Raw genomic sequence first — 13,520 nt, forward strand, 5'->3', positions numbered from 1 at the left:
AAATGTTGCTTCACGCTAGCAGGAGTGTTGTTCACTTGGGTCCAGGTGGAACAGGAGGGTAACGCCTCATCCCGAGAGTTAAGTTCTGTGGGATTTGGACTGCGACTTGAAGCTAATCCTCCTCTCCGAGACAGAACGGATGGATGCCCCAGTTGAGCCGTCTGAACCCAGAGTCCCCACGCAGCAGTGAGGGGCTGCGTCCCCCGGGCTCTGAGCCGGCGGCAATTCCCACTCAGGTTTGCCACGTTCCAGCCGTGAAGTATCTGACAGGTTTGCCTACACAACTGTGGGTAGTGTGCTGTATAATGTAATTCCCTTCAGTGTCCGTGTGGGGGAAAACACTGACACAAAAGAGTGTGGAACTGTTGGGAAGGCAACAATACGGAGAATATCCTCCGGGCTGGATGGGCTAACACCAACCTTTACCTTATGCCAATTCTGCAAAATTCAGTTTCACCCCGAGAGCTGGGCACTTCTGTTCCCGATCTCCTGTGTGTGTCCCGTGCACATTCGTCTTCAGCTCCTCTGATGAAGCGGAATCCCTTTATAAGTAGGTTGGTCACAAAAAGAGCAGAGAACACAAGGTGCTGCTGTCTGTCGCCAACGAGGTGCCAGTTAAAGGGTCTCCAATCCTGATTTCCATTCGTGATGCAGTTGCCCTTTGCTGGGGATCTGCATGAGTCTCTCTACACCCCTCTCCCTCTCTCCTCCCTCTCCCTCTTTCCCTCTCCCTCTCTCCTCCCTCTCTCCTCCCTCTCCCTCTCTCCCTCTCCCTCTCTCCTCCCTCTCCCTCTCCCTCTCTCCTCCCTCTCCCTCTCCCTCTCTCCTCCCTCTCCCTCTCTCCCTCTCCCTCTCTCCTCCCTCTCTCCTCCCTCTCCCTCTCTCCCTCTCCCTCTCTCCTCCCTCTCTCCTCCCTCTCCCTCTCTCCTCCCTCTCCCTCTCTCCTCCCTCTTTCCCAGCCAGTCTTTGTTTGTGAAGCACCGTGCACGCACACTGGGATCCCTCTGTGAACAATCAGTCCCTCCCCCAGTGATGAGGTTGGACTGTCAGGGGGCACTAGAATGTGTGTGCGTCTCTGGGGGTGGGTAGGGCTGATTAGTCAGATGGGAGTCCCTGCCCCCCCACCACTACATCTTCTCCAGAGGCCCTTGTATGCCGCAGGTCTGTGGCTGCCTCACAGGCAGCCTCCTGCGGTCAGCCACAACAATGCAGCAGTGATACTGATCTTCCGCAGCTCCTGTTCTAGCACTTAACTCCAAGCGTAAACCACTTCAGATTCACGCAGCGAAATGTATCACTTCCCTTAACAACTAATGCATCCAGGGATGTGCTGGGGGCAGTCCGCAGGTGTCTCCACACGTTCTGGTGCCAACTCAGCATGCCCACAATGTTCGGCAGAACAAACTCAGAATTTGGCTGTAGTTTCCTACATCCCCTTGGCCAGTCTCGTGGGTGGATGATCTGAATCTGTGTCAACAGTGAATGCAGCATTACCAGAAAACACAACAGAAACAGATGAGCCTCAGGTTCTGGCCACCTCTCTTCCCTGTGGCCAGAAAACCTGAGGACACTAACTTGGCCATTGGGTAAGGAACCAGGCAAGGTGATTTGGGCACGTTACCTGATACAGTCGACCAGACCCTTCAGAGGACAGCTAGCTTACAGTCATTGAGTCAAACAGCATTCCCATCTAAACCAGTCCCAATTGCCTGTGTTTGGCACATATCTGTCTAAATCTTTCCTACATTTTTTGTAGCCATCCAAGTATCTTTTAAATGTTAATATACCTTCCTCTGCCACTTCTTCTGGCAGCTCATTCCATAAACAGATCACCCTGTGGGTGGACTGAGGTTCCTATTAAATCTCTCCTCTCTCATTTTAATTTGATGGTCCTGTAGTTCTTGATTCCCCAACAGTGGCAAAAAGACTGCACCTTTAAGAAGAGGGTAGAATCTGGGCAGAGAGGGAAATAGATGGGACATGGTGAGAATAAAATGGGATTGGTGTAAATAGATGCTTGATGTCAGTAAAGACTGAATGGGCCAAAAGGCCTGTCTCTGTGCTCTCTGTCTCTAAGCTGCCAGTTGAGGTCACATTAGAAGAGTTCGTTCAGATTTGGTCGCTGTTACAGAGGGGTAATTTATAATGGGCAATTAACCTACCAACCTTTGCTTCTTTTGGGCGGTGGGAAGAATCCGCAGTTCTCAGAGAGCACACATGGTCACAGGGAGAAGGAGAGAACTCCACACAGAGAACACCAGGGGTCAGGATCAAATCAGGGTCTCCAGTGCTACCGGAATGAGCTGGCATTGCAGACATTTGAGTGGAGAGCTGGGGTGAAGGAATTCCCCTCTGAAAGAACTGGGTTGCTGTTGGTGCGCCAAGTGGCATTGTGTATTGCTTTGTTTGAAATGCAGTAATGAGTGGTGCAGATTTACACTGGGTTATCATGCTGCAGGAGTACTTCACTTTACTGAAGTAAGTTAAAGTGCGACAGGAACCAAAGGAGATTTGTAAATTCCTTGCATCGCATACCAGACTGCAAGATTTGTTCAGGACGAATGCAGTTAAATATGAATCATTGCATTATATTTATTATATATTCTGATTCTGTGCTTGTATTGCTCAAAGATGCTATCTCAAGATGCTATTAAATGCAAATTGTTCTGCCAAAGGTAAGCTTGATCCTGCAACAGACACATCTTTCACTGTGGCAATTATGGAAACAAGTGCAAACAGCTCTTGACACCCCCTCACCCTGCCCAATCCCTACATCCCCACCCACATGCACTGGTCCCTGCTTCGTTGGTTGGCCCACACCTCACCGTGATGTCAGACCATGGGGGGGGTCATGTAGGGGCAGGGGTGTGGGCGCATGTAATCCAGATAGGTGCTGTGCTCCCCTGCGCATTCCCAGCCACCCCCAGGGGTCCTTGCATGCAAAGGTTCTGTGGCTGCCTCAGGCAGAGCTCCTCTGCCCAGGCAACAGTGCAGTAGGGGCACTTACTTTCCTGCAGCAGCCAGTCTTTTGAATGGGTAACTTGGATCAGTGTGAACACAAAACGATGTGCCTCAGTGTCCTCACATTGAGTCGCATTCAGTGTTGGGAGAGGTGACCGATTTGTCCCCTTGTTTATAAAGGTGTGGGAGACAAAACCTCTCGGCTCCTCTGTGTTTACTCATAGTACAGAAACAGGACCTTGGACTAGCCACGTCCACACCAACAATCAAGTAAGCATCTGTGCTAATGCGATTTAGCAGCATTTGGTCGATAAATCACTGTGCCTTGGTGATTAAAGTGCACGTCCAGATGCTTAAGTGTGTGAGTTTCTGTCTCCCCTCTCAGGCAGCGCATTCCTGGTTCCAAACACCGTCTGGAAAAAATTGTCCTATTTTCTGAAAGCCTTTTCCTCCTTACCTTAAAGCTGTTCCCTCCAGAAACACACACTTCTGCCGTGAGGAAATGTTGTGACTGTGTGCATTCTCTGATTGTGTGCTCTGTTCAGTTCAATTTCCTTGCAGGTCAGTGTTCTACACCGTGGTTCTGAAGTTGCTGGTCATCTAATCGTGCTCATGGGACCTTGTCATGTCACGTTCCTTAACTCTCTCAACCTTTGAGTTTAGCCCTTTCCATGCCACAGGTTTCTATTCCACTTCCATTCAAGGCTGACAGAAAGAAACAAAAACTGCAGTTGACAGAGTCATTGGGCTCAGGGGCAGCATCCCTGCATCAGAGTCTGAAGGTCGGGGGTTTAGTTCAGCTCAGTGGCCCCTGCCTCACAGCTCCTGTGCTCTGGGTTCCATTCTGACCCCCAGCGCTGGCTGCTTTGGTTTGTGGAAGCTGTAGCACGGTAAGGGTTAAGGTAATGTCCAGGCATTACGTTTACAGATAGTGTGCAGGCGAGAAAGGATTTTTAAGAGCACAGCATGGGCTGGAGCCATTTTGCATACCATAAGGCATAGGAGCAGAATTAGGTCATTTGGCCCATCTAGTCTACGCCGCCATTCAATCATCGCTGATCCTTTTTTTTCCCTCCTCAACCCCATTTCCCAGCCTTCTCCCCGTAACCTTTGATGCCGTGTCCAATCAAGAATCTATCAATCTCTGCCCTTAAATACACCCAACGACTTGACCTCCACAGCTGCATGTGGCAACAAATTCCACAAATTCACCACCTTCTGGCAGAGGGTGAGAGAAAGGTAAGGGTGTATCAAAGGATGCAAGGGCAAGGCAAATACCACTGGGGACCGTAACTTTACTAACTTCAAAGTATCATCAGTTGTTAACTTACTTTCTATTGACTTTTAACGCCTGTACTTGTGAATGGCGATTGATCTTGCAAATAAGGAATTACAACATGCACAGCTTACTAAATGGCCAATATCTGTAACTGCCAGGCAATTCTGTGTAAAAATGGCCACAGACAACCACAACAGTGTGGTTGACCAGGGTTGTCCTGTTCTCCTTGTGCGCAAGCAAGTAAAGTGTGATTGAGGAGCAAGTTTCAGAGTTTAGTTAATCAGCGACTGTAGGTTTTGTCTCATATCTCACCTATTGTTAATCAGCGACAATAGGTTTTGTCTCATACCTATGTAGGTCAGTAGATGAATTGCCGGCTGTAGATTACTGCTGATGCATGGGTAGTGGTAGCATTGGGGAAGATGGGACAGTAGCTGCAGAATCACTTTATTGGCAATATCAGAACTGATCGGTGCCAAGCATAAAACTCAGGACAATACCATAACAGACAACCAGCAATTTAATATACAAGACAAAACGGCCATAAGCAATCAACAATGAACAGAACAGTCTCATATACAAATGTCAATAATTAAGCTGAAACGTGAATGTACCAACAGACTCAATCATTACCAACAGAACAAGGAGACCAGGAATGGCCATTTAACAGATGCTGTGCAGGGACAGTTAGGGTATTACACCTGAGTGAGTTTTGTCAGGAAGCTGGATAGCTGCAGGCAAGAAGCTTCAGAGATGATGTGTAGTCCTGGTGGTGACGGATGGCAGTTTGGTGAATAGGTGACTGGAGTCAGCAGTAATTGTTTCAGCTCTTTTCTTCACTCTGGCGATGAATAGGTCTGTTCATGTTGTTAACTGATAGCCAGTGATCTTCTCTGCTGAGTGGACCACTTGCTGTAGGGAAACCAAACGGTGATGGAGGTGGTCACAACACTCTCAATGAAGGATGAGTAAAAATGCATCAGGATACCCCCTGAGATGTTAAGTTTCCTAAGCTGGTGTAGGAACAACCAATCTCTGCTGAGCTTTCCAAGTGAAGAACGTAACATAATGGTAGTCCCAGGAATTTGAATGGCTTGACCACAGACACCATTAATTTCCAAGGAGGGGGGGGGGGTGTCAGATAGAGGCTTGTCAGCAAAGACAATCCTTGATAGCATTAAGTTTCAAGTTGTTATGAGCGCACCATGCTGCAAGCTTGTCTACCTCTCTTTGACAGGAGGTCACATCATTATTTGAGATGAGACCAACCACAGTCATGTCATCCATGGACTTAGAGCTTTTAATGGACTTCTCTGTGGAGGTATAGTTATTTGTAGAAAGTGAGAACAGGAGGGGTGAAAGAACACAGCCTTGGGGAGAGCCTGTGCATATAGAGCAAACACGAGGAAATCTGCAGATGCTGGAAATTCAAACAACAACACACACAAAATGCTGGTGGAACACAGCAGGCCAGGCAGCATCTATAGGGAGAAGCGATGTCGACGTTTCGGGCTGAGATCCTTCGTGCCCGAAACGTCGACAGCGCTTCTCCCTATAGATGCCGCCTAGCCTGCTGTGTTCTACCAGCATTTTGTGTGTGCTGTGCGTATAGACATTGGATCAGACAAGTAGGAACCCAGGGATGCGTACACAACGCTGGAAGAACTCAGCAGGTCAGGCAGCATCCGTGAGAAAAGTAGGGACCCAGCTTTGTATACCGCTTCCTTCCTGTCACAAAGTTTGCAATCCACTGACAGATTCCATAGGGTACGGCTAGCAATAGAGCAACTCCAGAATGATAGAACGAAACAAAATTAGTGAAGATGGGTCTTGGATGATCAGTAGGGTCTCAGTAGGCTGAAGGGCCTGTGTGCTGTGTGAGCCTGTGAAATCCCACTGCAGCAGTGTTAGTTCCCAGTGTGAGTAAATCGCACCGAGGGAATGTTGCCTCGCCAGAGGGGTGCTTCTGATGAGTTATTTGACTGAGGGTACACATGCTCTTTGAAGTGGGTGTTCAAAAACCATGAGAGCATGTTGAAGGGCAGCAGGAATGACTGCAGTCCACATCACTGAAGCTTCCCTGAAGAATTTTGTTCTGTGTTTTGTGGCTCGGTGCAGTGCGTGGTTTGGCTGTGTTTCCTGCATTATAACAGTGGCCACACTTCAGAGTAACTTCATTGACTGTAAAGTGCTCAGAGATGGTACAAGGTGCTCTATGAAAGATTTCTCCTCCCCCCCCCCCCTTCTGTTTGTCTTGCTTTCGACAGATATGATTCAAACAGATCAAGCTGGTTGTTGTGGGGGAGAGGGACAGCATTCGCTTGATGTAGTGGTTTTGGCTCTGTGAGAAGAGCCAACTATAGGCCTCATTGTAATTGCAAGAAGTTATGCTAATCCAGTTTTAAATAGACAGGTCACCTTCCTGACCCCAGTCCAGTTAGTTTCTTTCTACTGTCGTAGGGGATTAAGTAGAAGCTTCATTTGTAACTTAATGGTGGTTCTGCAGCCTTCCATTTTATGAAAGTTATTGAGAATGTAAAGTGCAGCATGTTACACTTAACTACATTTCATATCTGCTGTATAGTTCTCTGCAGTGCACAGCACAGAGACACATCCCATGTGGGCCAACTCCCTTTCCTCTACTGTTCAACTTATCAGGACACCCTGCTGCTCCACTGACTACTCTAGTTTCCCTTCATTGCATTAATAAACCTCTCCTCAACCAGTGACACTGAGTTTTACTCTCCAGGCTCTGGTTTCTACCAAATCTGATTCATTGCTGACTTAGGGCCCTACTTTTGGTCCCTCTCCACAAGTAGAAATCTCAAAGTCCAGCTCACTGCGAGTTTCAAAGGCCTCTGTCAGGTAAATTGGTTTATTATTGTCGTATGTACTGAGGTGCATGAAAACTTGTCTTGCACATTGTCCATACAGATCAATCCGTTAGGATAGTTCAAAGTAAAATAGTAAAGTGCAGGATAAAGTGTTACAGTCTTCTCTCATCTACCTTTTCTTGAGTTTTTTAAAAACAAAATATACTTTATTCAAAAATAAAATTATATACAATAAACCATTCAATGACTCTCGGTCCTTTTACAAATGTTTCCATTTCAGTCTTTACATTTCCACTCTGTTTGCCACCCACGTGGCACTCTGTTATTCCATATTTACATACCCTTGTTGAGGGGTATACACCCCACCCCCCTACCCCTCAACTCCCGCGGGAGAAGAACCCTAGACTGTGGTCCTTCCCCACCGGGCCCTAGTGGTGGCTGCACCAAGTTTGAGTGCATCCCTCAGCACGTACTCCTGCAGCCGAGAACGTGCCAGTCGGCAGCATTCTCCCACGGACATCTCCATGTACTGGTAGACCATCGTTTCGGGCCGACCAAAGAGCGCCTTTCACCGAGTTGATGATCTGCCAGCAGCACCAGTTGTTGGTCTCCGTGTGCGCCGCCCGGAACAGCCCGTAGATCCGAGAGTCCTCTTGGTCTCAAGCCATCAATTGTGGAGTTATTCTTGCACATTTTTCTTCCACATTCATCAGCTGAGGCTTTATAAGGCATTGGTAAGGCCACACTTGGAGTGTTGTGAGCAGTTTTAGCCCACTTGTCTCAGAAAGGATATGCTGGGATTGGAGAGGGTCCAGAGGATATTCATAACAATGATCCCAAAAATGAAAAGATTAATATGAGGTGAATTTGTTTGATGGCTCTGGGCCTGTATTTGTTGGAGTTTAGAAGAATATGGAGGGGTTCTTATTGAAACATCAATTATTATAAGGCCTTGATGGAGTGGATGTGGGAGGAAGGTTCCAGTAGTTTGAGAGTCGAGGACCAGAGGCACAGTGTCAGAATACAATAGCATCCCTTTGGAACAACAGGGATGAAGAATTTTTTTAGCCAGAGGGTGGTGAATCTTGGAACCTTACCACAGACAGTTGTGGAGGCCAAGTCATTGGGGATATTTAAAGTGGAGATTGATAGGCCCTTGTTTAATAAGGGTATCAAAGGTGATGGGGAGAAGGCAGAAGAATGAGTTGGGGAAGGATAATAAATCAGTCATGATGAAATGGCGGGGCAGACTCGGTGGGCTGAACAGCCCAATACTACTCTTTTGTCTTATCGTCATCGGACGTGGTTAGATTGAGCTTTTGGGTTCCTGTCTGTGCAGAAGCAAAGGTGGTGGCGGTGGCTGGCAGGCTTAATGGAGATACTTGATCTTGAGGTAAACTCGTTTTTACTGGCAAGAAGGTTGGGAACTAGAGCACACAAGTTTGAAATGATTAGCGAAAGAAGCATAAGATATTATTGACTTGAGTGATTTGAGATGTGAAATACACAGCTTTGAAAGTTGGGGAAAATAGATTTGACCTAAATGTACCCAGATGGCCAACTTTGCAAGATTATGGGGCAATAGAAAGGAAGTAGCTACTAGCACCAGTAAGATGGGTCAAATGGCCTACTAGAGTTATACAGCATGAAAAACTGCCCTTCAACCTATCTTGTACATGTTAATTGTATTTGGCCCACATCCCTCTAGACCTTCCTGTCCATGTACTAATGCAAATGTTTTTTAAACATTGTAATTGCACCTGCTCTGCCACCTGCATACAGTTCATGCCATACTTGTGTGCAGAAAAACTGCCCCTTGGATACCTTTTAAATCTTCCCCTTCTCGCTTTAAACCTATGGCCTCTAGTTTTGGGCTCTCCTACGCTGGGGCAAAAATTATGACTCTTTATGTGTTGTATAATTTTAAAGAACTCATATAAAGTCACCTCTTGGCCTCCTTCACACTAAGGAAATCAGCCCGGACCACCCAGTCTCTCCTGACTGGAACGCTGAGGTGTATTTTTGGGGAGTCTTTGGACTGCAGGAGTCTTCATCTGAAAATCCAGCTGGAAAAAGACCTACGCAAGAGATTGCGGATGCTGGGACCTGGAGCAAGAAACAAATTGCTGGAAGAACTGAGCGGGTCAAGCAGCATCTGTGAATGCAGAGGGATGGTTGAGGTTTCAGGTTGAGAGACTGCATCAGGATAACTTTGGTTTTACATTTGACAGCTAGACACCAGTAATGAATCCTTGCCGGCGACTGTGTTCTGAGCTGCATCAGCTCTGGAAACCCATTCCATTCCCTCCCCCATCTCCCTGCCTCATTCCTCGCTTTTATATGATACTCTCCTACCTAGCCAAGCCTCCGGTCTCCTTGCAGAGTCCGCTGTCAAATCCTATTCATCAGTTTTCTCTGGATTTCAACAGGATGAAATTTATCCAACTGTTTTAAACACCTGGTAGACCAGCCTGACTATTTCTATTTGAGGGAATATAAAGCTGGTGTATACCATGTGTTGTCATTAATAATCCCATTAACGAACTGGTCATGTTTGATGAGGGGTTTGTTGCTCAGGCAGACATTTTTCTACTCATTCAACAAGGAATAAATGCTCCTTCACAGTGGACATACTGAATGGGGAGGTCAGAGTGTGGGATGGTGGGGGAATGAGATGAATAAAATGTGGGGACTAAAGGCTCTGAGGCAAGAAGATGGTGTTGGTAAGGTTCATCCTGGTCTGTTGACAATAAGAGCCAGCCATGTTAATTCCTGGGCCCAGCTCCAACTCAAAGTGGCTTCCACTGATTATTCTTCTGTTTAACAGAGGGCTTGAGGAAGTGTATGGAGTCAGAAAGAACCATATTATACTTCTAATAAGGTAATTTTCATTTAAAAAGTGTAAAAGATATAAGACAGTGAAATGGTACTTGTGAAGAGTATGAAGATCTCATCAAGCCTTGACTTTTACATCTGAATGAGGTCCTTGTGAACCAGTCGACAGTCTTTGTAAAGTGGAAAAGATTGCTAGATAAATTCAGTGTCTTTGGAGAGAGAACCAGCGATAGAATTCAGGCCAGGGGTTGTAGGTAGGGATAGTGGAGCTCCCCCCAGTGTTGGGCCAATATTTATCTATATTTATCTTTAATCTGACATAAATGAAACAAGCTGTCTGGACATGATCACACTTCTGCTTTTTAAAACCTGCTGTGTGTAGGAGGCAGATGTGATGCCTATGGTAGTTGACTTCTTTTGGAAGTCCAATAAAACTGATCATCGGCTACCCCAAGGATTTGCCATTTGGCATCTGGGTGCTCTGGTTTCCTCCCGCATTCCAGAAAGTGTCACATTGGTCACGTGGGTGTGATTGTTTGGGCCAGTAAGGCCTGTTACTGTGCTGTACCCTGAAAATAAATTTAAAAATACAGCTGTTGCCCCTCTCTCTTACCAATGATGCCAATTAGAATAATGTTAGAGAGACATTTGGTCCCTTTCCTAAAGGAAAACCTAATTGTCTTTCTTAAAATGCTGAATTACCAATAACCATATAACAATCACAGCACGGAATACTAGGCATTATTTTTGAAGCAATGTGTATTTGGATTTTTTAGGCTGCCTACTTACACAAGAAAACACAGCTCAAGGCTCCTTAAGCCTGTAACGTCATTCAATATGAACATGGCTGCTCTATGCTGGTCTCACCTTCTGTTCTGTACCAGAACTCCATAACCCTTTATTTCTTGTCTGTCCCCACCCAAGTATTTTCAATGATCTAGCCTCCACCACCCCAGGGCAGAGAATTCAAGAGACTCCTTGCCCTCTGAGAGAAGCAATGTCTATGCATCTAATTTTTAAACAACCGTCCCCTCGTTTGAGTTTCTGGTTTCACATCTTCCCCTATAAAATTCCTCTTACTGAAATGCTTCAACTCCCACTGCCCCACACTATCCATTTTTTTCCAGTCAATCTATCCCATTGCAGACTTGGCCTTCCACCTATTTCAATATCATCGGCAAAGACAGAAACCTTGTATTTTATTCCCTCTTCCAGGTCATTAACATAAATAGTAAACGGTTAGGAAGCAAGTAGTTAATGTTGTTCAATTATTCAAGAAAGGAAAAGGAGATAATCCTGAAAACTATGGACTGTTGGGTCCCACATTAGAGGTAGAGAAGCTGTTGTAGTGTTGTGTGGGGTAAGTTGTGATCAAGGAGGCAATAAAACTGATTAATGAAGGTAGAGCAGTGGATATTGTCAAGGTGGATTTTAGTAACATGTTTGACTACATTACAGAAAGAGACCCTTTAGTAAATGGCAGCCTGGTCTTCTGCCTAGTTCCATTTACGTACCTGCAGCTGGACCATAGCCTTCCACAGCTCCCTCATCCATGTACCTATCCAAACCTCTTAAATATTACAATTGACCTCACATCTACCACTTTAGCTGACAGTTCGTTCTGTACTCACACCACCTTTTGATAATTCTGTATACTGTATCTACAAGATTTCCCCTCATTCTCCTGTGCTCCACTGAATAAAGTCCTAAGCTATTCAATCTTTGCCTATAACTTGGGTCACTTCAAGTCCCAGTAAAATCCTTGTTAATTTTCTCTGCACTTTTGAGCTTATTGGTATCCTATAGGTATGTGCTCATAAATGCACACATTTCACTAAACTTTGCCTTACCAATGTCTTCTACAACTTCAACTTAACATCCCAACTTCTCTACTCAATGCCTTAGCTCCTATAATCAGGGTCCCTCACCCAGATCAGGGCGCATGTGATCCATGGTGACTTGTATGTTTGATTTGGAATTGGCTTGCCTATAGAAGACAGAGTATAATGGTCAATGGGACTTATTCTGGTTGGAGGTCTGTGACCACTGGTGTTCCACAGGGATCTGTACTAAAACCTTTGCTGTTTGTGATATTTATGACTTAGATAAAAGTGTAAATCGTGGGTTAGTAAGTTTGCAGGTGATTAAAAGATTGCTGTTGTGGATAGCATTGAATGTTGCCCCAGGATACCGTGGGATATAGATTAGTCGCAGATGTGCATGGAGAAATGGCACTTAAAGCTTAATTTAGTAAATGTGACGTGTTGCAATTTGGGATATCAAATGTAGAAGGACAGTATACTGTTACTGGAAAGATCCTTAACTGTGTTGATGTACTGAGGGATCTTAGGGTCCAAGTCCATAGCTCTCTGAAAGTGGTTGATAGGGTGGTAAGGAGGGCACGTAGGACGCTTGCCTTTACCAGTCGAGATATTGAGTTCAAGGGTTGGGAAGTTATGTTGCAGCTTTGTGAAACTCCTGTTAGGCTACAGCTGGAGCATCGCGTTCAGTTCTGAAGGCGCAGAAGAGGTTTACCAGGATGCTGCCTGGATCAGAGGACATGTGGTATGATGAGAGGTTGGACAAATTTTGTTTGTTTTTCCTGGAGTAGGGGAGGCTGTGAGGATACGTGATAGAAGTTTATAAAATTATGAGAGGCGTAAGTAAGAGTGGACAACTGGTATCTTTTTCTTAGGGTCAAAAATTTTAATACTTGAGCGCATATATTTAAGGTTACAGGAGGTAAGTTCAAAGGAGATGTGAGGGTTAAGATTTTATTATACAGAGATTTGTAGAATGCAGTCGGGAATGGTGATGAAGACAAGTACAATACAGGCTCTTAGACTGGCACACAAATGTGCAAAGAATGGAGGGATATGCCCTTCTGACTGCACAAGGGATTAGTTTAGTTAGGCATTTAACTGCGAGTTTAATCAGTTCGGCACAACATTGTGGGCCAGAGGACCTGTGTCTGTGCTGTACTCTTCTGTGTTCTACGTTTTAGGGATGTACATGATTGTCCAGAAGCACACAGCCTCAGGAGGAGCCCTAGCAACTCGGCTGTAGAAGAGTTCTTGTGTAATAATTGACAGATAAATGAAGGTTGGTGTGAAGACTCTGGAGATTAGTAACCAATTGTGAATGCCTTCGACAGAGGTTTTCATGCCTAAGCCATTTTCCATCGAAATAGAATATGAATCAAAGGTCCCATTCTTAATCTCCTATAAAATGAATTTTATTCTCTTTTAAACAAACAGTTTCTGTTACTGTAACCTCTGTGTTACTGCCTAAGTAATTGTAACAATCACCTCCCATTCTGCATTCAGAAGCCACTCAAAGCTGCGTAGTGGCGTCATCCAAATCAAGTGATCTTGTCTTTTTCCACATTTGTTTATTTTCCCGCTGTGTGTGTCTCTCACTCTCTCTCTCTCTCCCCCCCGTCTCTCTCCCCCGTCTCTCTCTCCCTCTCTCTCCCTCTCTCTCCCTCTCTCTCGTGCTCTCTCTCTGCATCTCTCTCTCCTCCACCCCCCCCCCCACCCAATCTGTGTGTGTCTCCCTCTGACTCTGTCTCTCTCCCTTATCTAGGTTAGTTACCACCTTTGGGGCAGGTT

General features: G+C 45.7%; 1 protein-coding gene across 2 annotated transcripts in view; it reads left to right on the forward strand.

Annotated features, from left to right (window-relative positions):
• slc19a1 (solute carrier family 19 member 1) overlaps positions 1-13,520 on the forward strand; it is a 55,064-nt gene that overhangs the window by 1,596 nt on the left and 39,948 nt on the right. The window contains exon 1 of one of the 2 annotated variants that reach the window (XM_059967215.1): positions 12,873-13,011. The exons of the other annotated variant lie outside the window; for it this stretch is intronic. Within the exon in view, the coding sequence (XP_059823198.1) occupies positions 13,006-13,011 (6 nt within the window). The 5' untranslated portion in view covers positions 12,873-13,005. Of the gene's footprint in view, positions 1-12,872; positions 13,012-13,520 lie in introns of those variants that run through there. 2 annotated transcript variants of the gene reach the window in all.

This window comes from Hypanus sabinus, chromosome 4 (assembly GCF_030144855.1).
Source record: "Hypanus sabinus isolate sHypSab1 chromosome 4, sHypSab1.hap1, whole genome shotgun sequence".
Classification (NCBI taxonomy): domain Eukaryota; kingdom Metazoa; phylum Chordata; class Chondrichthyes; order Myliobatiformes; family Dasyatidae; genus Hypanus; species Hypanus sabinus.